General features: G+C 48.9%; 1 protein-coding gene across 1 annotated transcript in view; it reads right to left on the reverse strand.

The window, feature by feature from the left end:
- The window catches only part of LOC139274681 (dynein heavy chain domain-containing protein 1), a 454,628-nt gene that overhangs the window by 26,104 nt on the left and 410,567 nt on the right, over nt 1-17,957 (reverse strand). Inside the window, exons 35-38 of the mRNA XM_070891360.1 lie at nt 11,775-12,749; nt 5,301-5,475; nt 3,973-4,143; nt 1,061-1,265 (exon numbers count right to left, since the gene is read on the reverse strand). Of these exons, the coding sequence (XP_070747461.1) occupies nt 1,061-1,265; nt 3,973-4,143; nt 5,301-5,475; nt 11,775-12,749 (1,526 nt within the window). The remainder of the gene's footprint in view (nt 1-1,060; nt 1,266-3,972; nt 4,144-5,300; nt 5,476-11,774; nt 12,750-17,957) is intronic.

The raw sequence follows: 17,957 nt of genomic DNA on the forward strand, positions 1-17,957 counted from the left end.
GTGTGCTGACATGGATTGAGAACTGGTTGTCAGACAGGAAGCAAAGAGTAGGAGTAAATAGGTATTATCAGAATGGCAGGCAGTGACTAGTGGGGTACCGCAAGGTTCTGTGCTGGGGCCCCAGCTGTTTACACTGTACATTAATGATTTAGACGAGGGGATTAAATGTAGTATCTCCAAATTTGCGGATGACACTAAGTTGGGTGGCAGTGTGAGCTGCGAGGAGGATGCTATGAGGCTGCAGAGTGACTTGGATAGGTTAGGTGAGTGGGCAAATGCATGGCAGATGAAGTATAATGTGGATAAATGTGAGGTTATCCACTTTGGTGGTAAAAACAGAGACAGACTATTATCTGAATGGTGACAGATTAGGAAAAGGGGAGGTGCAACGAGACCTGGGTGTCATGGTAGATCAGTCATTGAAGGTTGGCATGCAGGTACAGCAGGCGGTTAAGAAAGCAAATGCATGTTGGCCTTCATAGCGAGGGGATTTGAGTACAGGGGCAGGGAGGTGTTGCTACAGTTGTACAGGGCCTTGGTGAGGCCACACCTGGAGTATTGTGTACAGTTTTGGTCTCCTAATCTGAGGAAGGACATTCTTGCTATTGAGGGAGTGCAGCGAAGGTTCACCAGACTGATTCGCGGGATGGCGGGACTGACATATGAGGAGAGACTGGATCAACTGGGCCTTTATACACTGGAGTTTAGAAGAATGAGATGGGATCTGATAGAAACATATAAAATTCTGACGGGACGGGACAGGTTACAAGCAGGAAGAATGTTGGGGAAGTCCAGAACCAGGGGTCACAGTCGAAGGATAATGGGTAAGCCATTTAGGACCGAGATAAGGAGAAACTTCTTCACTCAGAGAGTTGTTAACCTGTGGAATTCCCTGCCACAGAGAGTTGTTGATGCCAGTTCATTGGATATATTCAAGAGGCAGTTAGATATGGCCCTGATGACGAAAGGGATCAAGGGGTATGGAGAGAAAGCAGGAAAGGGGTACTGAGGTGAATGATCAACGTTCGAATTCTCTGACGTCCGTCCGCGAACGACTTACCAGCGATAGGAGCGAGCGTGCACCCAGCTCCCGTAGTGCTGGCGATGGAGGAGGATGGAGTGGAGGGCGGTGAGTATAGTGAGCAGCTTTGGGCTCACAGTACCTCCCAGCTCGGTCTTGGCCTGGGTGTACGTGCGTTTCAGGGTGTTTTGCAGCATCGATGGCGTCTCAATCACCAGTTTCCTCGTGTGTCTCCTCAATATTCCTGCAACGCAATGTCACATGGGGTCAGTACCCGGGGGTCGCAGGTCGAGAGTTCAAAGCCAGGGTTCGAGGGAAATGATACAACGCGGGGGGAGAGAGAACAATCGGAGAACGAGATCCCGAGAGACACCAATGAGGAATCCAAGGGACCTGCTCCATGGACATCGTTTGCCCCGTGATTCCACCAATGCCTCGATTTCGATCTTTGTGCCAGACAGAGAGGCAAGAACTTCCAGCCAGGAAGGAAGGTCAATGGTGAGAACATCCATCCCTCCTGGGGTGCCAGTTACAAACATAGAAACATAGAAAATAGGAGCAGGAGTAGGCCATTCGGCTCTTCGAGCCTTCACCACCATTCAATAAGATCATGGCTGATCATTCACTTTCCTGCTTTCTCTCCATACCCCTTGATCCCTTTACCCGTAAGGGCCATATCTAACTCCCTCTTGAATATATCCAATGAACTGGCCTCAACAACTCTCTGCGGCAGGCAATTCCACAGGTTAACAACTCTCTGAGTGAAGAAGTTTCTCCTCATCTCGGTCCTAAATGGCTTACCCCTTATCGTTCGAATGTGACCCCTGGTTCTGGACTTCCCCAACATCGGGAACATTTTCCTGTCTCTAACCTGTCCAATCCTGTCAGAATTTTATATGTTTCTATCAGATCCCCTCTCATTCTTCTAAACTCCAGTGAATACAGGCCCAGTCGATCCAGTCTCTCCCCATATGTGAGTCCTGCCACCCGGGAATCAGTCTGGTGAACCTTCGATGCACTCCCTTAATAGCAAGAACACCTTCCTCAGATTAGGAGACCAAAACTGAACACAATACTCCAGGTGAGGCCTCAACAAGGCCCTGTACAACTGCAGTAAGACCTCCTGCTCCTCGACTCAAATCCCCTAGCTATGAAGGCCAACATGCCATTTGCTTTCTTAACCGCCTGCTGCACCTGCATGCCAACTTTCAATGACTGATGTACCATGACACCCAGGTCTCGTTGCACCTCCCCTTTTCCTAATCTGTCGCCATTCAGATAATATTCTGCCTTCGTGTTTTTGCCACCAAATTGGATAACCTCACATTTATCCACATTATACTGCATCTGCCATGCATTTGCCCACTCACCTAACCTGTCCAAGTCACTCTGCAGCCTCTTAGCATCCGCCTCGCAGCTCACACCGCCACCCAGCTTAGTGTCGTCTGCAAACTTGGAGATATTACACGCAATTCCTTCATCCAAATCATTGATGTATATTGTAAGTAGCTGGGGTCCCAGCACTGAGCCCTGCGGCACTCCACTAGTCACTGCCTGCCATTCTGAAAAGGACCCGCTTATCCCGATTCTCTGCTTTCTATCTGCCAACCAATTCTCTATCCACATCAATACATTACCCCCAATACCACGTGCTTTAATTTTGCATAGTAATCTCTTGTGTGGGATCTTGTCAAAAGCCTTTTGAAAGTCCAAATATACCACATCCACTGATTCTCCCTTGTCTACTTCACTCGTTACATACTCAAAAAATTCCAGAAGATTTGTCAAGATTTGTCATAGAAACGTTTAAAATTCTGACCGGTTTATTTAGCTTAGATGCAGGAAGAATGTTCCCAATGTTGGGGAAGTCCAGAACCAGGGAATACAGTCTAAGGATAAGGGGTTAGACATTTAGGACCGAGATGAGGAGAAACTTCTTCACCCAGAGAGTGGTGAACCTGTGGAATTCTCTACCACAGAAAGTTGTTGAGGCCAATTCACTAAATATATTCAAAAAAGAGTTAGATGTAGTCCTTACTACTAGGAGGATCAAGGGGTATGGCGAGAAAGCAGGAATGGGGTACTGAAGTTGCATGTTCAGCCATGAACTCATTGAATGGCGTTGCAGGCTCGAAGAGTCGAATGGCCTACTCCTGCACCTATTTTCTAAGCTTCTATGTTTCTATGATTTCTCTTTCTTTCATAAATCCATGCTGACTTGGACCGATCCTGTCACTGCTTTCCAAATGTGCTTCTATTTCAACTTTAGTAATTGATTCCAACATTTTCCCCACTACTGATGTCAGGCTAACCGGTCTATAATTCCCCGTTTTCTCTCTCCCTCCTTTTTTAAAAAGTGGTGTTACATTAGCTACCCTCCAGTCCATGCGAACTGATCCAGAGTCGATAGACTGTTGGAAAATGATCACCAATGCATCCACTATTTCTAGGACCACTTCCTTAAGTACTCTGGGATGCAGACTATCAGGCTCCGGGGATTTAATTGGCCTTCAATCCCATCAATTTCCCGAACACAATTTCCCGCCTAATAAGGATATCCTTCAGTTCCTCCTTCTGACTAGACCCTCGGTCCCCTCGTACTTCCGGAAGATTATTTCTGTCTTCCTTCGTGAAGATACAACCAAAGTATTTGTTCAATTGGTCTGCCATTTCTTTGTTCCCCATTAGAAATTCACCTGATTCTGACTGCAAGGGACCTACGTTTATCTGCAAAGCGCTATTGACAGAGGCTCGGGGGGGTGGCTGATCTACAATCCTTCCTCCCTCCCCACCTCTAACTCCCCCTCCATTCCCTGTTACTTTTACCACCTGCTGCAGGTATCGTAAACTGCTCTGTAACCTATGCTCTGTGCCCTGTGCCCTTTGACCTGTGCCTGGTACCCTGTGACCTATGCCCTGTGGCGGAGAATACCTGGCCTATTCACACCCACCTGGCAGGGAGCCACTGGCTTCGTTTCTGCTAATGAGCCACAGGCGGAAGTCCCGATGGATTCTGTCCCCGGACTCGGTCAGGAACGTCGGGATATCCTGTACGGGGCCGTCATCACAGAGGTAATGTTCGGAAGTCACGGGGGGAGCAGCAGGGGTGGAGGGAACGTAACCTGGAAAACACAAAGTCTTATCCTTCGTTGACACTCGGAATTCTGTCCTTGCCTTTCAATAGTCAGCGTTCACAATGGCCCTGGGAGTGTTTGATGGGACAGTGTCGAGGGAGCTTTATTCTGTATCTAACCCCGTGCTGTACCTGCCCTGGGAGTGTTTGATGGGACAGTGTCGAGGGAGCTTTACTCTGTATCTAACCCCGTGCTGTACCTGCCCCGGGAGTGTTTGATGGGACAGTGTAGAGGGAGCTTTACTCTGTATCTAACCCCGTGCTGTACCTGCCCTGGGAGTGTTTGATGGGACAGTGTAGAGGGAGCTTTACTCTGTATCTAACCCCGTGCTGTACCTGCCCTGGGAGTGTTTGATGGGACAGTGTAGAGGGAGCTTTACTCTGTATCTAACCCGTGCTGTACCTGCCCTGGGAGTGTTTGATGGGACAGTGTAGAGGGAGCTTTACTCTGTATCTAACCCGTGCTGTACCTGCCCTGGGAGTGTTTGATAGGACAGTGTAGAGGGAGCTTTACTCTGTATCTAACCCCGTGCTGTACCTGCCCTGGGAGTGTTTGATGGGACAGTGTAGAGGGAGCTTTACTCTGTATCTAACCCCGTGCTGTACCTGCCCTGGGAGTGTTTGATGGGACAGTGCAGAGGGAGCTTTACTCTGTATCTAACCCGTGCTGTACCTGCCCTGGGATTGTTTGATGGGACAGTGTAGAGGGAGCTTTACTCTGTATCTAACCCAGTGCTGTACCTGCCCTGGGAGTGTTTGATGGGACAGTGTAGAGGGAGCTTTACTCTGTATCTAACCCCCTGTACCTGCCCTGGGACTGTTTGATGGGACAGTGTAGAGGGAGCTTTACTCTGTATCTAACCCGTGCTGTACCTGCCCTGGGAGTGTTTGATGGGACAGTGCAGAGGGAGCTTTACTCTCTATCTAACCCGTGCTGTACCTGCCCTGGGAGTGTTTGATGGGACAGTGCAGAGGGAGCTTTACTCTGTATCTAACCCGTGCTGTACCTGCCCTGGGAGTGTTTGATGGGACAGTGTAGAGGGAGCTTTACTCTATATCTAACCCGTGCTGTACCTGCCCTGGGAGTGTTTGATAGGACAGTGTGCCGGGGGATTGGGGTGTGTGTTTACAGGAGGTGTGACTCACTTTTATAGGCGTTGAGGAGCTGGGTCAGCAGTGTGACCACGCGGTTGTCCCAACGTTCTGCGAGATGACAGTTGTTTAGCACCAGCCAGTTGCCTTCGCTCATATTCTTCTGCAACCCGTGCAGAATCTCCTCCATTTGATCATCTGATCCGAAAGTAATGATCCGGACATTGTCCTGAAACACAGAGTGGTCTGACAGTTCACGCAACACTCAAAACGCTCGACACCAGAAGAAGAACATAAGAACATAAGAATTAGGAACAGGAGTAGGCCATCTAGCCCCTCGAGCCTGCTCCGCCATTCAATAGATCATGGCTGATCTGGCCGTGGACTCAGCTCCACTTACCCGCCCGCTCCCCGTAACCCTTAATTCCCTTATTGGTTAAAAATCTAGCGATCTGTGACTTGAATACATTCAATGAGCTAGCCTCAATTGCTTCCTTGGGCAGAGAATTCCACAGATTCACAACCCTCTGGGAGAAGAAATTCCTTCTCAACTCGATTTTAAATTGGCTCCCCCGTATTTTGAGGCTGTGCCCCCTAGTTCTAGTCTCCCCGACCAGTGGAAACAACCTCTCTGCCTCTATCTTGTCTATCCCTTTCATTATTTTAAATGTTTCTATAAGATCACCCCTCATCCTTCTGAACTCCAACGAATAAAGACCCAGTCTACACAATCTATCATCATAAGGTAACCCCCTCATCTCCGGAATCAGCATAGTGAATCGTCTCTGTACCCCCTCCAAAGCTATTATATCCTTCCTTAAGTAAGGTGACCAAAACTGCACGCAGTACTCCAGGTGCGGCCTCACCAATACCCTGTACAGTTGCAGAAGGACCTCCCTGCTTTTGTACTCCATCCCTCTCGCAATGAAGGCCAACATTCCATTCGCCTTCCTGATTACCTGCCGCACCTGCAAATTAACTTTTTGGTCCCTCTGCACCGCAGCATGTTGTAATTTCTCCCCATTCAAATAATATTCCCCTTTACTGTTTTTTTTTCCAAGGTGGATGACCTCACATTTTCCGACATTGTATTCCATCTGCCAAACCTTAGCCCATTCGCTTAACCTATCTAAATCTCTTTGCAGCCTCTCTGTGTCCTCTACACAACCCGCTTTCCCACTAATCTTTGTGTCATCTGCAAATGTTGTTACACTACACTCTGTCCCCTCTTCCAGGTCATTTATGTATATTGTAAACAGTTGTGTTCCCAGCACCGATCCCTGTGGCACACCACTAACCACCGATTTCCAACCCGAAAAGGACCCATTTATCCCGACTCTCTGCTTTCTGTTAGCCAGCCAATTCTCGATCCATGCTAATACATTTCTTCTGACTCCGTGTACCTTTATCTTCTGCAGTAACCTTTTGTGTGGCACCTTATCGAATGCCTTTTGGAAATCTAAATACACCACATCCATCGGTACACCTCTATCCACCATGCTCGTTATATCCTCAAAGAATTCCAGTAAATTAGTTAAACATGATTTCCCCTTCATGAATCCATGTTGCATCTGCTTGATTGCACTATTCCTATCTAGATGTCCCGCTATTTCTTCCTTAATGATAGCTTCAAGCATTTTCCAGACTACAGATGTTAAACTAATCGGCCTATAGTTATCTGCCTTTTGTCCAGAGAATTTTGGTAGATTATAACGAATGCATCTGCTATAACTTCCGCCATCTCTTTTAATACCCTGGGATGCATTTCATCAGGACCAGGGGACTTGTCTACCTTGAGTCTCATTAGCCTGTCCAGCACTACCCCCCTAGTGATAGTGATTATCTCAAGGTCCTCCCTTCCCACATTCCTGTGACCAGCAATTTTTGGCATGGTTTTTATGTCTTCCACTGTGAAGACCGAAGCAAAATAACTGTTTAAGGTCTCAGCCATTTCCACATTTCCCATTATTAAATCCCCCTTCTCATCTTCTAAGGGATCAACATTTACTTTAGACATTCTTTTCCGTTTTATATATCGGTAAAAGCTTTTACTATCTGTTTTTATGTTTTGCGCAAGTTTACTTTCGTAATCTATCTTTCCCTTCTTTATTGCTTTCTTAGTCATTCTTTGCTGTCGTTTAAAATTTTCCCAATCTGCTAGTTTCCCACTAACCTTGGCCACCTTATATGCATTGGTTTTTAATTTGATACTCTCCTTTATTTCCTTGGTTATCCACGGAAGATTATCCCTTCTCTTACCGCCCTTCTTTTTCACTGGAATATATTTTTATTGAGCACTATGAAAGAGCTCCTTAAAAGTCCTCCACTGTTCCTCAATTGTGCCACCGTTTGGTCTGTGTTTCCAGCCTACTTTAGCCAACTCTGTCCTCATCCCACTGTAGTCCCCTTTGTTTCAGCATAGTACGCTCTTTTGAGACACTACTTCCTCACCCTCAATCTGTATTACAAATTCAACCATACTGTGATCACTCATTCCCAGAGGATCTTTTACTAGGAGATCGTTTATTATTCCTGTCTCATTACACAGGACCAGATCTAAGATAGCTTGCTCCCTTGTAGGTTCTGTAACATACTGTTCTAAGAAACAATCCCGTATGCATTCTATGAATTCCTCCTCAAGGCTACCCCGTGCGATTTGATTTGACCAATCGATATGTAGGTTAAAATCCCCCATGATTACTGCCGTTCCTTTTTCACATGCCTCCATTATTCCCTTGATTATTGCCCGCCCCATCGTGAAGTTATTATTTGGGGGCCTATAAACTACGCCCACCAGTGACTTTTTCCCCTTACTATCTCTAATCTCCACCCACAATTATTCAACATTTTGTTCATTAGAGCCAATATCGTCTCTCACAACTGCCCTGATATCATCCTTTATTAACAGAGCTACCCTACCCCCTTTCCCTTCTTGTCTATCTTTCTGAATTGTCAGATACCCTTGTATGTTTAATTCCCAGACTTGGCCATGGTGCTGCCGTAGAAGGCTTGGCGAGTTGCTGCAGTGCATCTTGTAGATGGTACACACTGCAGCCACGGTGCGCCGGTGGTGGAGGGAGTGAATGTTGAAGGTGATGGATGGGGTGCCAATCAAGCGGGCTGCTTTGTCCTGGATGGTGTCGAGCTTCTCGAGTGTTGTTGGAGCTGCACCATCCAGGCAAGTAGAGAGTATTCCATCACACTCCTGACTTGTGTCTTGTAGATGGTGGAAAGGCTTTGGGGAGTCAGATGGTGAGTCACTTGCCGTAGAATACCCAGCCTCTGACTTGCTCTTGTTGCCACAGTATTTATGTGGCTGGTCCAGTTAAGTTTCTGGTCAATGGTGACCCCGGGATGTTGATGGTGGGGGATTCGGCGATGGTAATGCTGTTGAATGTCAAGGGGCGGTGGTTAGACTCTCGCTTGTTGGAGATGGTCATTGCCTGGCACTTGTGTGGTGCGAATGTTACTTGCCACTTATCAGACCAAGCCTGAATGTTGTCCAGGTCTTGCTGCATGCGGCACAGACTGCTCCATTATCTGAGGAGTTGTGAATGGAACTGAACACTGTGCAGTCATCAGTGAACATCCCCACTTCTGACCTTATTGATGAAGCAGCTGAAGATGGTTGGGCCTAGGACACTGCCCTGAGGAACTCCTGCAGCGATGTCCTGGGGCTGGGATGATTGGCCTCCAACCACCACAACCATCTTCCTTTGTGCTGGGTATGACTCCAGCCAGTGAAGAGCTTCACCTGATTCCCATTAACTTCAATTTTACTGGGGCTCCTTGATACCACACTCGATAAAATGCTGTAGTCCTGTGTTGCAGCTTCCCCAGGTTGGTACCTCACTGTTAGGTCCGCCTGGTGCTGCTCCTGGCATGCTCTTCTGCACTCGCATTAACCAGGATTGGTCCCCTGACCTGATGGTAATGTTAGAGTGAGGGATATGCCGGGCCATGAGGTTACAGATTGTGGGGAATACAATTCTGCTGCTGCTGATGGCCCACAGTGCCTCATGGAGGCCCAGTTTTGAGCTGCTGGATCTGTTCTGAATCTATCCCATTTAGCACGGTGGTAGTGTCACACAACACGATGGAGGGTGTACTCAGTGTGAAGACAGGACTTGGTCTCCACAATGACTGTGCGGTGGTCACTGCTACCAATGCTGTCATGGACAGATGCATCTGCGACAGGTAGATTGGTGAGGACAAGGTCAGGTCGGTTTTTCTCTCATGTTGGTTCTCTCACGAGCTGCCGCAGGCCCAGTCTGGCAGCTATGTCCTTCAGGAATCGGCCAGCTCGGTCAGTAGTGGTGCTACCGAGCCACTCTTGGTGATGGACATTGAAGTCCCCCACCCAGAGTACATTCTGTGCCCTGGCTACCCTCAGTGCTCCTTCCAAGTGGTGTCCACCATGGAGGATACTGATTGATCAGCTGAGGGAGGGCGGTAGGTGGTAATCAGCAGGAGGTTTCCTTGCCCATGCTCGACCTGAAGCCATGGGACTTCCTGGGTCCGGAGTCAATGTTGAGGACTCCCAGGGCCACTCCCTCCTGACTGTATACCACTGTGCTCCATCCCTGGTGGGTCTGTCCTGCCGGTGGGACACGACATACCCAGGGATGGTGATGGGGAGTCTGGGACATTGGCTGAAAGGTTTGATTCTCGGAGTATGACAATGTCAGGCTGCGGTTTGACCAGTTTGTGGGACAGCTCTCCCGATTATGGCACAAGTCCCCAGATGTTGGTGAGGACTTGTGTCCGAAGCCGGTTCCAAGGTCGATGCCGGGTGGCCTGTCCAGTTTTATTATTGTTTTCTGCAGTGGTTTTGTTACAACCGAGTATCCCGCTGAGCCATCCAGGGGGCAGTTAAGACTAAACCACGTTGCTGTGAGTCTGGAGTCACATATCGACCAGACCGGGTAAGGGGGTCAGATTTCCTTCCCTCAAGGGACATCAGTGAACCAGATGGGTTTTACGACAATCCGGTAGTTTCAGGGTCACCATTATTGATACTGGCTTTTTATTCCAAGATTTTTAAAATTAAAATAAAAATGTAACTGAATTTCAATTGGACAGCTGCTGAGGAGGGAGAGATGTGAACTCAGGTCTCGGGATTATTAGTCCCATAATTTAACAACTATGCTGTTGTTCCTGGTAGTTAATTAAATACATCTATATGGCTCGATTAAGAAATAATAGAGTGCCACGTGATAGGATAAAAATTGATAAAGACGAGGTATTAGAAAGGCTGGCTGTACTTAAAGTAGATAAATCACCAGGAGCGGACGGGATGCACCCTCGGATGCTGAGGGAATTGAGGGCGGAAATCGCGGAGGTACTGGCGATAACATTCCAATCCTCCATAGATACAGGGGTGGTGCCAGAGGGCTGGAGAATTGCAAATGTTACACCCTTGTTCAAAATAGGGTGTAAGGATAAACCCAGTAACTACAGGCCGCTCAGTTTAACCTCGGGAGTGGGGGAACTTTTAGAAACAGTAATCAGAGACAAAATTAACAGTCACTTGGACAAGTGTGGATTAATTAAGGAACGCCAGCACGGATTTGTTAAAGGCAAATCGTGTTTAACCAACTTGATTGAGTTTTTTGATGAGGTAACAGAGAGGGCTGATGAGGGTAATGCGGTTGACGTGGTGTACATGGATTTCCAAAAGGCGTTTGATAAAGTGCCACATAATCGGCTTGCCGGCAAAGTTGAAGCCCAGGGAATAAAAGGACAGTGGCAGCATGGATACGGGATTGTCTCAGTGACAGGAAACAGAGAGTAGTGGTGAACGGCTGTTTCTCGGACTGGAGGAAGGTATACAGTGGTGTTCCCCGGGGGTCGGTACTGGGACCACGGCTTTTCCTGATATATATTAATGACCTGGACCTGGGTATACAGGGCACAATTTAAAAATCTGCAGATGACTCAAAACTTGGAAGTGTAGTGAACAGTGAGGAGGGTAGTGAGAGACTTCAGGAGGACACAGACAGGCTGGTGGGATGGGCGGGCACGGGGCAGATGGAATTTAACGCAGAAAAGTGCGAAGTGATACATTTTGGCAGGAATAATGAGGAGAGGAAATATAAACTAAAGGGTACAATCCTAAAGGTGATGCATGAACAGAGAGACCTGGGGGTATATGGACACAAATCACTGAAGGTGGCAGGGCAGGTTGAGAAAGCGGTTAAACAGCTTATGGGATCCTGGGCTTCATAAATAGAGGCATAGAGTACAAAGTGTGGAAATGATGATGAACCTGTATAAAACACTGGTTCAGTCCTAACTGGAGTATTGTGTCCAATTCTGGGCACCGTGCTTTAGGAAGGATGTGAAGGCCTTAGAGAGGGAGCAGAAAAGATTTATGAGAATGGTTCCAGGATGAGGGACTTCAGTGATGTGGATAGACTGGAGAAGCTGGGGCGTGGGACCAGCTGAGAATCGTCACGGGCTCGACGGGCCGAATGGCCTACTTCCATGCTGTAACTATTCTGTGTTTCTCCAACCAAACCCGCTCACCTGCATGTGTTGGTGTTTGGCCAACTGTTCAATCCAGTAGAGTGGGTGCGTTGAGAGACTCGCTGCGCTCAGGTCAGGCATGATGAACATGATGGGCACATTTTGCCGGCTGTAGTTGAAGAGGGAAGTGAGAGAGAGATGCCGGTCCCTGATGAGCGCCCCACCCAGTTCACAGGTCACCACGTCGTTCATTATCACACTCAGCTTGTTGGGCTGGAAGAGTCGCCAGAGGATGGCCTTCTGGAAGGTGGTGAGATGTGAAAAGTCGGAGCAAGGAGCCGTACCAATCACTGTGGATGAGAGGCCAAAGTACTCTCGCCATTGGCTGGCATGCTGGACCAGCGAGTATCTCAGGTCGTGAAATGGTGGCAACAGTTCCAGGATGGTGCAGCCCTGCCAGATATCCTCACTGACCCACAGCGGCCTGGCAACGCAGTTGTCCTGAGCCGGTGCGTCGTGCTTCAGGTCGCGAGTCCCACGGAGAAAGAGCTGCCACTCGACCTGGGTCACCATGTTGGTCATCTTCATGTGGGCCACGGCCACCAGGAAGCGGTACAGCCTGGCGTCCTTCACAAACATACACCACTGGAAATATTTGTAGATCCTGGAGATGAGGTCGTTCATCAGGTCCATGAAGTGGTCTAAGGAGGACCCAGCCCCCGGTGGGCGGGCTCTCAGATTCCGATGTGACAGCGATTCCCTCACCACCTTCATGAAACCGGTTTTGGAGAAATAATAGAGCGGATTGAGTCGGGAAATGTGGACCAGCGCCCAGTACATTTCCGAGCCGATGTGGGAGATGAGCAGGTATGGGTCATCGGTCATCGGGCGGCGATCCTTCCCCTCGGTGCTCTGGGCCTTGATATTGGTGCGGATCTCAGTCTTGGCCCTCTGATTTTCCAGTGCGTCTGCCTTAATGGTCTCGTCATGGAGCAGGCTCGTTGCTGTCTGGATCACCTTGTCCATCAATTCTTCCTAACGGAGGAGAAAAAAAGCAGAAATGGCATTAGGAACACGAAGGCAAAGCCCATGGGCACTGAGCACACTCCAGTACAACCTTAGCTCATGTGTTCTTGCATGACCCTGGAAAGGCCACATTTATTGACCATCCTCAGTCAACCAGAGAACATGGTGGCTTTCTAGTGATTGTACCGTATCCCCCAACCCCACCCACCCACTCCCCAAATCCCCCAACCCCACCCACCTTCTCCCCATACCCCCTAACCCCACCCACCCACTCCCCAAATCCCCCAACACCACCCACCTTCTCCCCATACCCCCTAACCCCACCCACCCACCTTCTCCCCATGTCCCTAACCCACCCACCCACCTTCTCCCCATATCCCCCAATCCCACCCACCCACTCCCCAAATCCCCCAACCCCACCCACCTTCTCCCCATACCCCATAACCCCACCCACCCACCTTCTCCCCATGTCCCTAACCCACCCACCCACCTTCTCCCCATATCCCCCAATCCCACCCACCCACTCCCCATATGGAGAGAAGGTCATTGATGAAGCAGCTGAAGATGGTTGGGCCTAGGACACTGCCCTGAGGAACTCCTGCAGCGATGTCCTGGGGCTGGGATGATTGACCTCCAACCACCACAACCATCTTCCTTTGTGCTGGGTATGACTCCAGCCAGTGGAGAATTTTCCCCGATTCCCATTGACTTCAGTTTTACTCGGGCTCCTTGATGCCACACTCGGTCAAATGCTGCCTTGATGTCGAGAGCAGTCACTCTCACCTCACCTCTGGAATTCAGCTCTTTTGTCCATGTTTGGACCAAGGCTGTAATGAGGTCTGGAGCCGAGTGGTCCTGGCAGAACCCAAACTGAGCATCGGTGAGCAGGTTATTGGTGAGTAAGTGCCACTTGATAGTACTGTCAATGACACCTTCCATCACTTCGCTGATGATTGAGAGTAGACTGATGGGAGGGGCGGGGGGGTAACTGGCCGGATTGGATTTGTTCTGCTTTTTGTGGACAGGACATACCTGCCCAGTTTTCCACATTGTGGGGTAGATGCCAGTGTTGTAGCTGTACTGGAACAGCTTGGCTAGAGGCACGGCTAGTTCTGGAACACAAGTTTTCAGCACGACAGCCGGGCTGTTGTCGGGGTCCAGAGCCTTTGCTGTATCTATCAATTTCTGCTCCCATCTACACTATTTACTGTGGCTCCTAACTTGGTGTCATCAGCAAACTCGGATATATAGAGCTCTATTCTCTCATCCAAGTCATTTATAAATATAGTGAAAAGCTATAGATCCCCGGGGAGGGGCACCACTCGTCACATCCTGACAATTTGAGCAGATACACCCCTATTTAGGAAAGGAGGCAGACAGAAAGCAGAAAACTATAGACCAGTTAGCCTAACATCTGTCATTGGGAAAATGCTGGAGTCCATTATGAAGGAAACAGTAGCAGGACATTTGGAAAAGCAAGATTCAATCAAGCAGAGTCAGCATGGTTTTATAAAAGGGAAATCATGTTTGACAAATTTGCTGGAGTTCTTTGAGGATGTAATGAGCAGGGTGGATAAGGGGGAACCAGTGGATGTGGTGTATTTGGATTTCCAGGAGGCATTCGGTAAGAGGTTACTGCACATTTGAAGCGCTCATGGGGTTGGGGGTAATAGATGAGCTCTTAAAATGTGCAGTAACTAACAGAAAACAGAGAATCGGGATAAATGAGTAATTTTCCAGTTGGCAAACAGTAACTAGAGGGATCGGTGCTGGGTCCTCAACTATACAATGTATATTAATGACTTGGATGAAGGGACTGAGTATAATGTAGCCAAATTTACTGACGACACAAAGATGGGAAAGCAAGTTGTGAGGAGGATGAAAAGAATCTGCAAAGGATATAGATAGGCTCAGTGAGTGGGCAAACATTTGGCGGATGGAGTACAATGTGGGAAAATGTGAGGTTATCCACTTTGGTAGGAAAATTAAAAAGCAAATCATTATTTAAATGGAGAGATTACAAAATGCTGCAGTACAGAGGGACCTGGGATCCTTGTGCGTGAAACACAAACAAACAGTTAGTATGCAGGTACAGCAAGTGATCAGGAAGGCCAATGGAATGTTGGCCTTTATTGCAAGGGGGATAGAGTATAAAAACAGAGAAGTCCTGCTACAACTGTACAGGGTATTGGTGAGGCCACACCTCGAGTACTGCATGCAGTTTTGGTCTCCGTATTTAAGGAGGGATATACTTGCACTGGAGGCAGTTCAGAGAAGGTTCACGAGGTTGATTTCTGAGATGAAGGGGTTGTCATATGAAGAAAGGTTGAGCAGGTTGGGCCGGAACTCATTGGAGTTTAGAAGACTGACAGGTGATCTTATTGAAACGTGTAAGATTCTGAGGGGGCTTGACAGGGTAGATGCAGAGAGGATGTTTCCCCTCGTGGGGGAATCTAGAACTAGGGGGCATAGTTTCAGAATCAGGGGCCGCCCATTTAAAATGTAAATGAGGAAGAATTTCTTCTCTCAGAGGGTCGTGAATCTTTGGAATTCTCTGCCCCAGAGAGCTGTGGAGGGTGGGTCATTGAATATATTTAAGGTGAAGATCGACAGATTTCTGAATGAGAAGGAAGTCGAGGGTTATGGGGAGCGGGAAGTGGAGCTGAGTCCATGATCTTATTAAATGGCGGAGCAGGCTCGAGAGACCAAATGGCCGACTCCTGCTCCTATTTCTTATGTTCTTGTACCCATTATCCCGACTGTGTCTCCCCCCTCCTAACTGATTTCCTATCCAAGCCAATAGATTGTCTCCAATTCTATACGCTCTCATTTTGTTAACGGTCTCTTATGAGGAACCTTGTTGAATGCCTTCTGGAAATCTATCTCAATAACCTCCATAGACATTCCCTTACCTGCCACATTAGTTGCCTCCTCAAAAGTTCAACTTTGTTCGACATGGCTTACCCTTTACAAATCTCTCTGATCAGCTCAGATTGGTCCAAGTGCACAGTGACTGTCCCTTATAACAGATTGTGATAACTTCCCCACTATAGACCTTAGACTGGTCCATTATTCCCTGGTTTATCTCCCCCATCCTTCAGAAATAATGGAGAGACATTGGTCATCTTTCAATGCGATTGTCACAAGGAATGTTGAGGAAGGAATAAAAGACGAGAAGCTACCGTTAATGTAGCTGGATGTGCATCCAGGACTTCACAAAGCTCCTTAATGCATGGCAGTGTGACTGGCCGAGGTAACTTCTGTCCAAAGTAGAGAAAAACATCATTTCTAAAGCTCCTTTCACGACCTCAAGATGCCTCAAATGCTTTGCAGCTGTTGAAGTACTTTTAAATGTAGTCACTGTTGTAATGTGGGAAACGCAGCAGCCAATTTGCGCACAGCAAGCTCTCACAAACAGCCAAGTGATGTTATGTTTGTATGTAAACCTTACCCAAATGTAAGACTTGCCAGCTAAGGGTCACCTGTGCACCCTGGGGCAAGCAGGTATAAAAGGTGACTCACCAAGCTGCTTCACCACTCTGGAGTCTGAATAAAGAGACCAAGGTCACAACAGTTTGAGCTTGCGATACAGTCCTGTGGATTTATTCTGAACATAACAAGTTCTTTGGTGGCTGAACAGTCCAATACGAGAGCCACAGACCCTGTCACAGGTGGGACAGACATTTTTCGGGGGAAGGGGGTCAGGGGGATGAGACTGATTTGCCGCACGCTCCTTCCGCTGTCTGCGCCTGACCTCTTCACGCTCGTGGCATTGAGACTCGAGGAGCTCAGCGCCCTCCCGGATGGACATTCTCCACCTCGGGCGGTCTTCGGCCAGGGACTCCCAGGTGTCAGTGGGGATGCCGCACTTCACCAGGGAGGCTTTGAGGGTGTCCTTGTAACATTTCCGCTGCCCACCTTTGGCTCGTTTACCATGAAGGAGCTCAGCATAGATCAATTGCTAAGGGAGTCTCGTGTCTGGCATGCAAACAATGTGGCCTGCCCAGCAGAGCTGGTCGAGTGTGGTCAGTGCTTCAATGCTGGGGATGTTGGCCTGGTCGAGGACACTGATGTTGGTGTGCCTGTCCTCCCAGGGGATTTGCAGGATCTTGTGGAGACATCGTTGGTGGTATTTCTCCAGCGACGTGTGGTGTCTTCTGTACATGGTCCATGCCTCAGTACTGCCCCTTCGACAGTGCGGCACTCCCTCAGTACTACCCCTCCGACAGTGCGGCGCTCCCTCAGTACTACCCTTCCGACAGTGCGGCGCTCCCTCAGTACTACCCCTCCGACAGTGCGGCACTCCCTCAGTACTGCCCCTCCGACAGTGCGGCGCTCCCTCAGTACTACCCCCCCTCCGACAGTGCGGCACTCCCTCAGTCATCATAGGCAGTCCCTCGAAATCGAGAAAGACTTGCTTCCACTCTAAAAGTGAGTTCTCAGGTGACTGTACCGTCCAATATGGGAATTACAGTCTCTGTCACAGGTGGGGCAGACATTGGTTGAAGGAAAGGATGGGTGGGACTGGTTTGTCGCACACTCATTCCGCTGCCTGCGCTTGGTTTCTGCATGCTCTCAGCGACGAGACTCGAGGTGCTCAGCGCCCTCCCGGATGCTCTTCTTCCACTTTGGGCGTTCTTGGGCCAGGGACTCCCAGGTGTCAGTGGGGATCCTGCACTTTATCAGGGAGGCTTTGAGGGTGTCCCTGTCATGTTTCCTTTGCTCGCTTGTCGTGTAGGAGTTCAGAGTAGAGCGCTTGCTTTGGGAGTCTCGTGTCGGGCATGCGGACAATGTGGCCCGCCCAACGGAGCTGGTCGAGTGTGGTCAGTGCTTCGATGCTGGGGATGTTGGCCTGGTCGAGGACGCTGACGTTGGTGCGTCTATCTTCCCTCAGTGTTATGTCTTTAGATGCTCTGATAATGAGGCAATGTATTGCACTTGAACTGTAGCAACCTTAGTCCATTTAATATAACTCCAGAATGCGCATCACACCTGGTGGCCTGTCTTTTATACTAGGCCTGGCACACCTGTACGGGTAACCACAAGTCTCCCACTGCAGTGCCCTCTGGTGGCACATCATATGTAATAGTACAAACAGTAAACATGTCTGGATACATGACACTCAGTACTGCCCCTCCGACAGTGCGGGGCTCCCTCAGTACTGCCCCTCCGACAGTGCGGGGCTCCCTCAGTACTGCCCCTCCGACAGTGCAGCGC

Source organism: Pristiophorus japonicus, chromosome 10 (genome assembly GCF_044704955.1).
Source record: "Pristiophorus japonicus isolate sPriJap1 chromosome 10, sPriJap1.hap1, whole genome shotgun sequence".
NCBI classification, from domain to species: Eukaryota; Metazoa; Chordata; class Chondrichthyes; family Pristiophoridae; genus Pristiophorus; species Pristiophorus japonicus.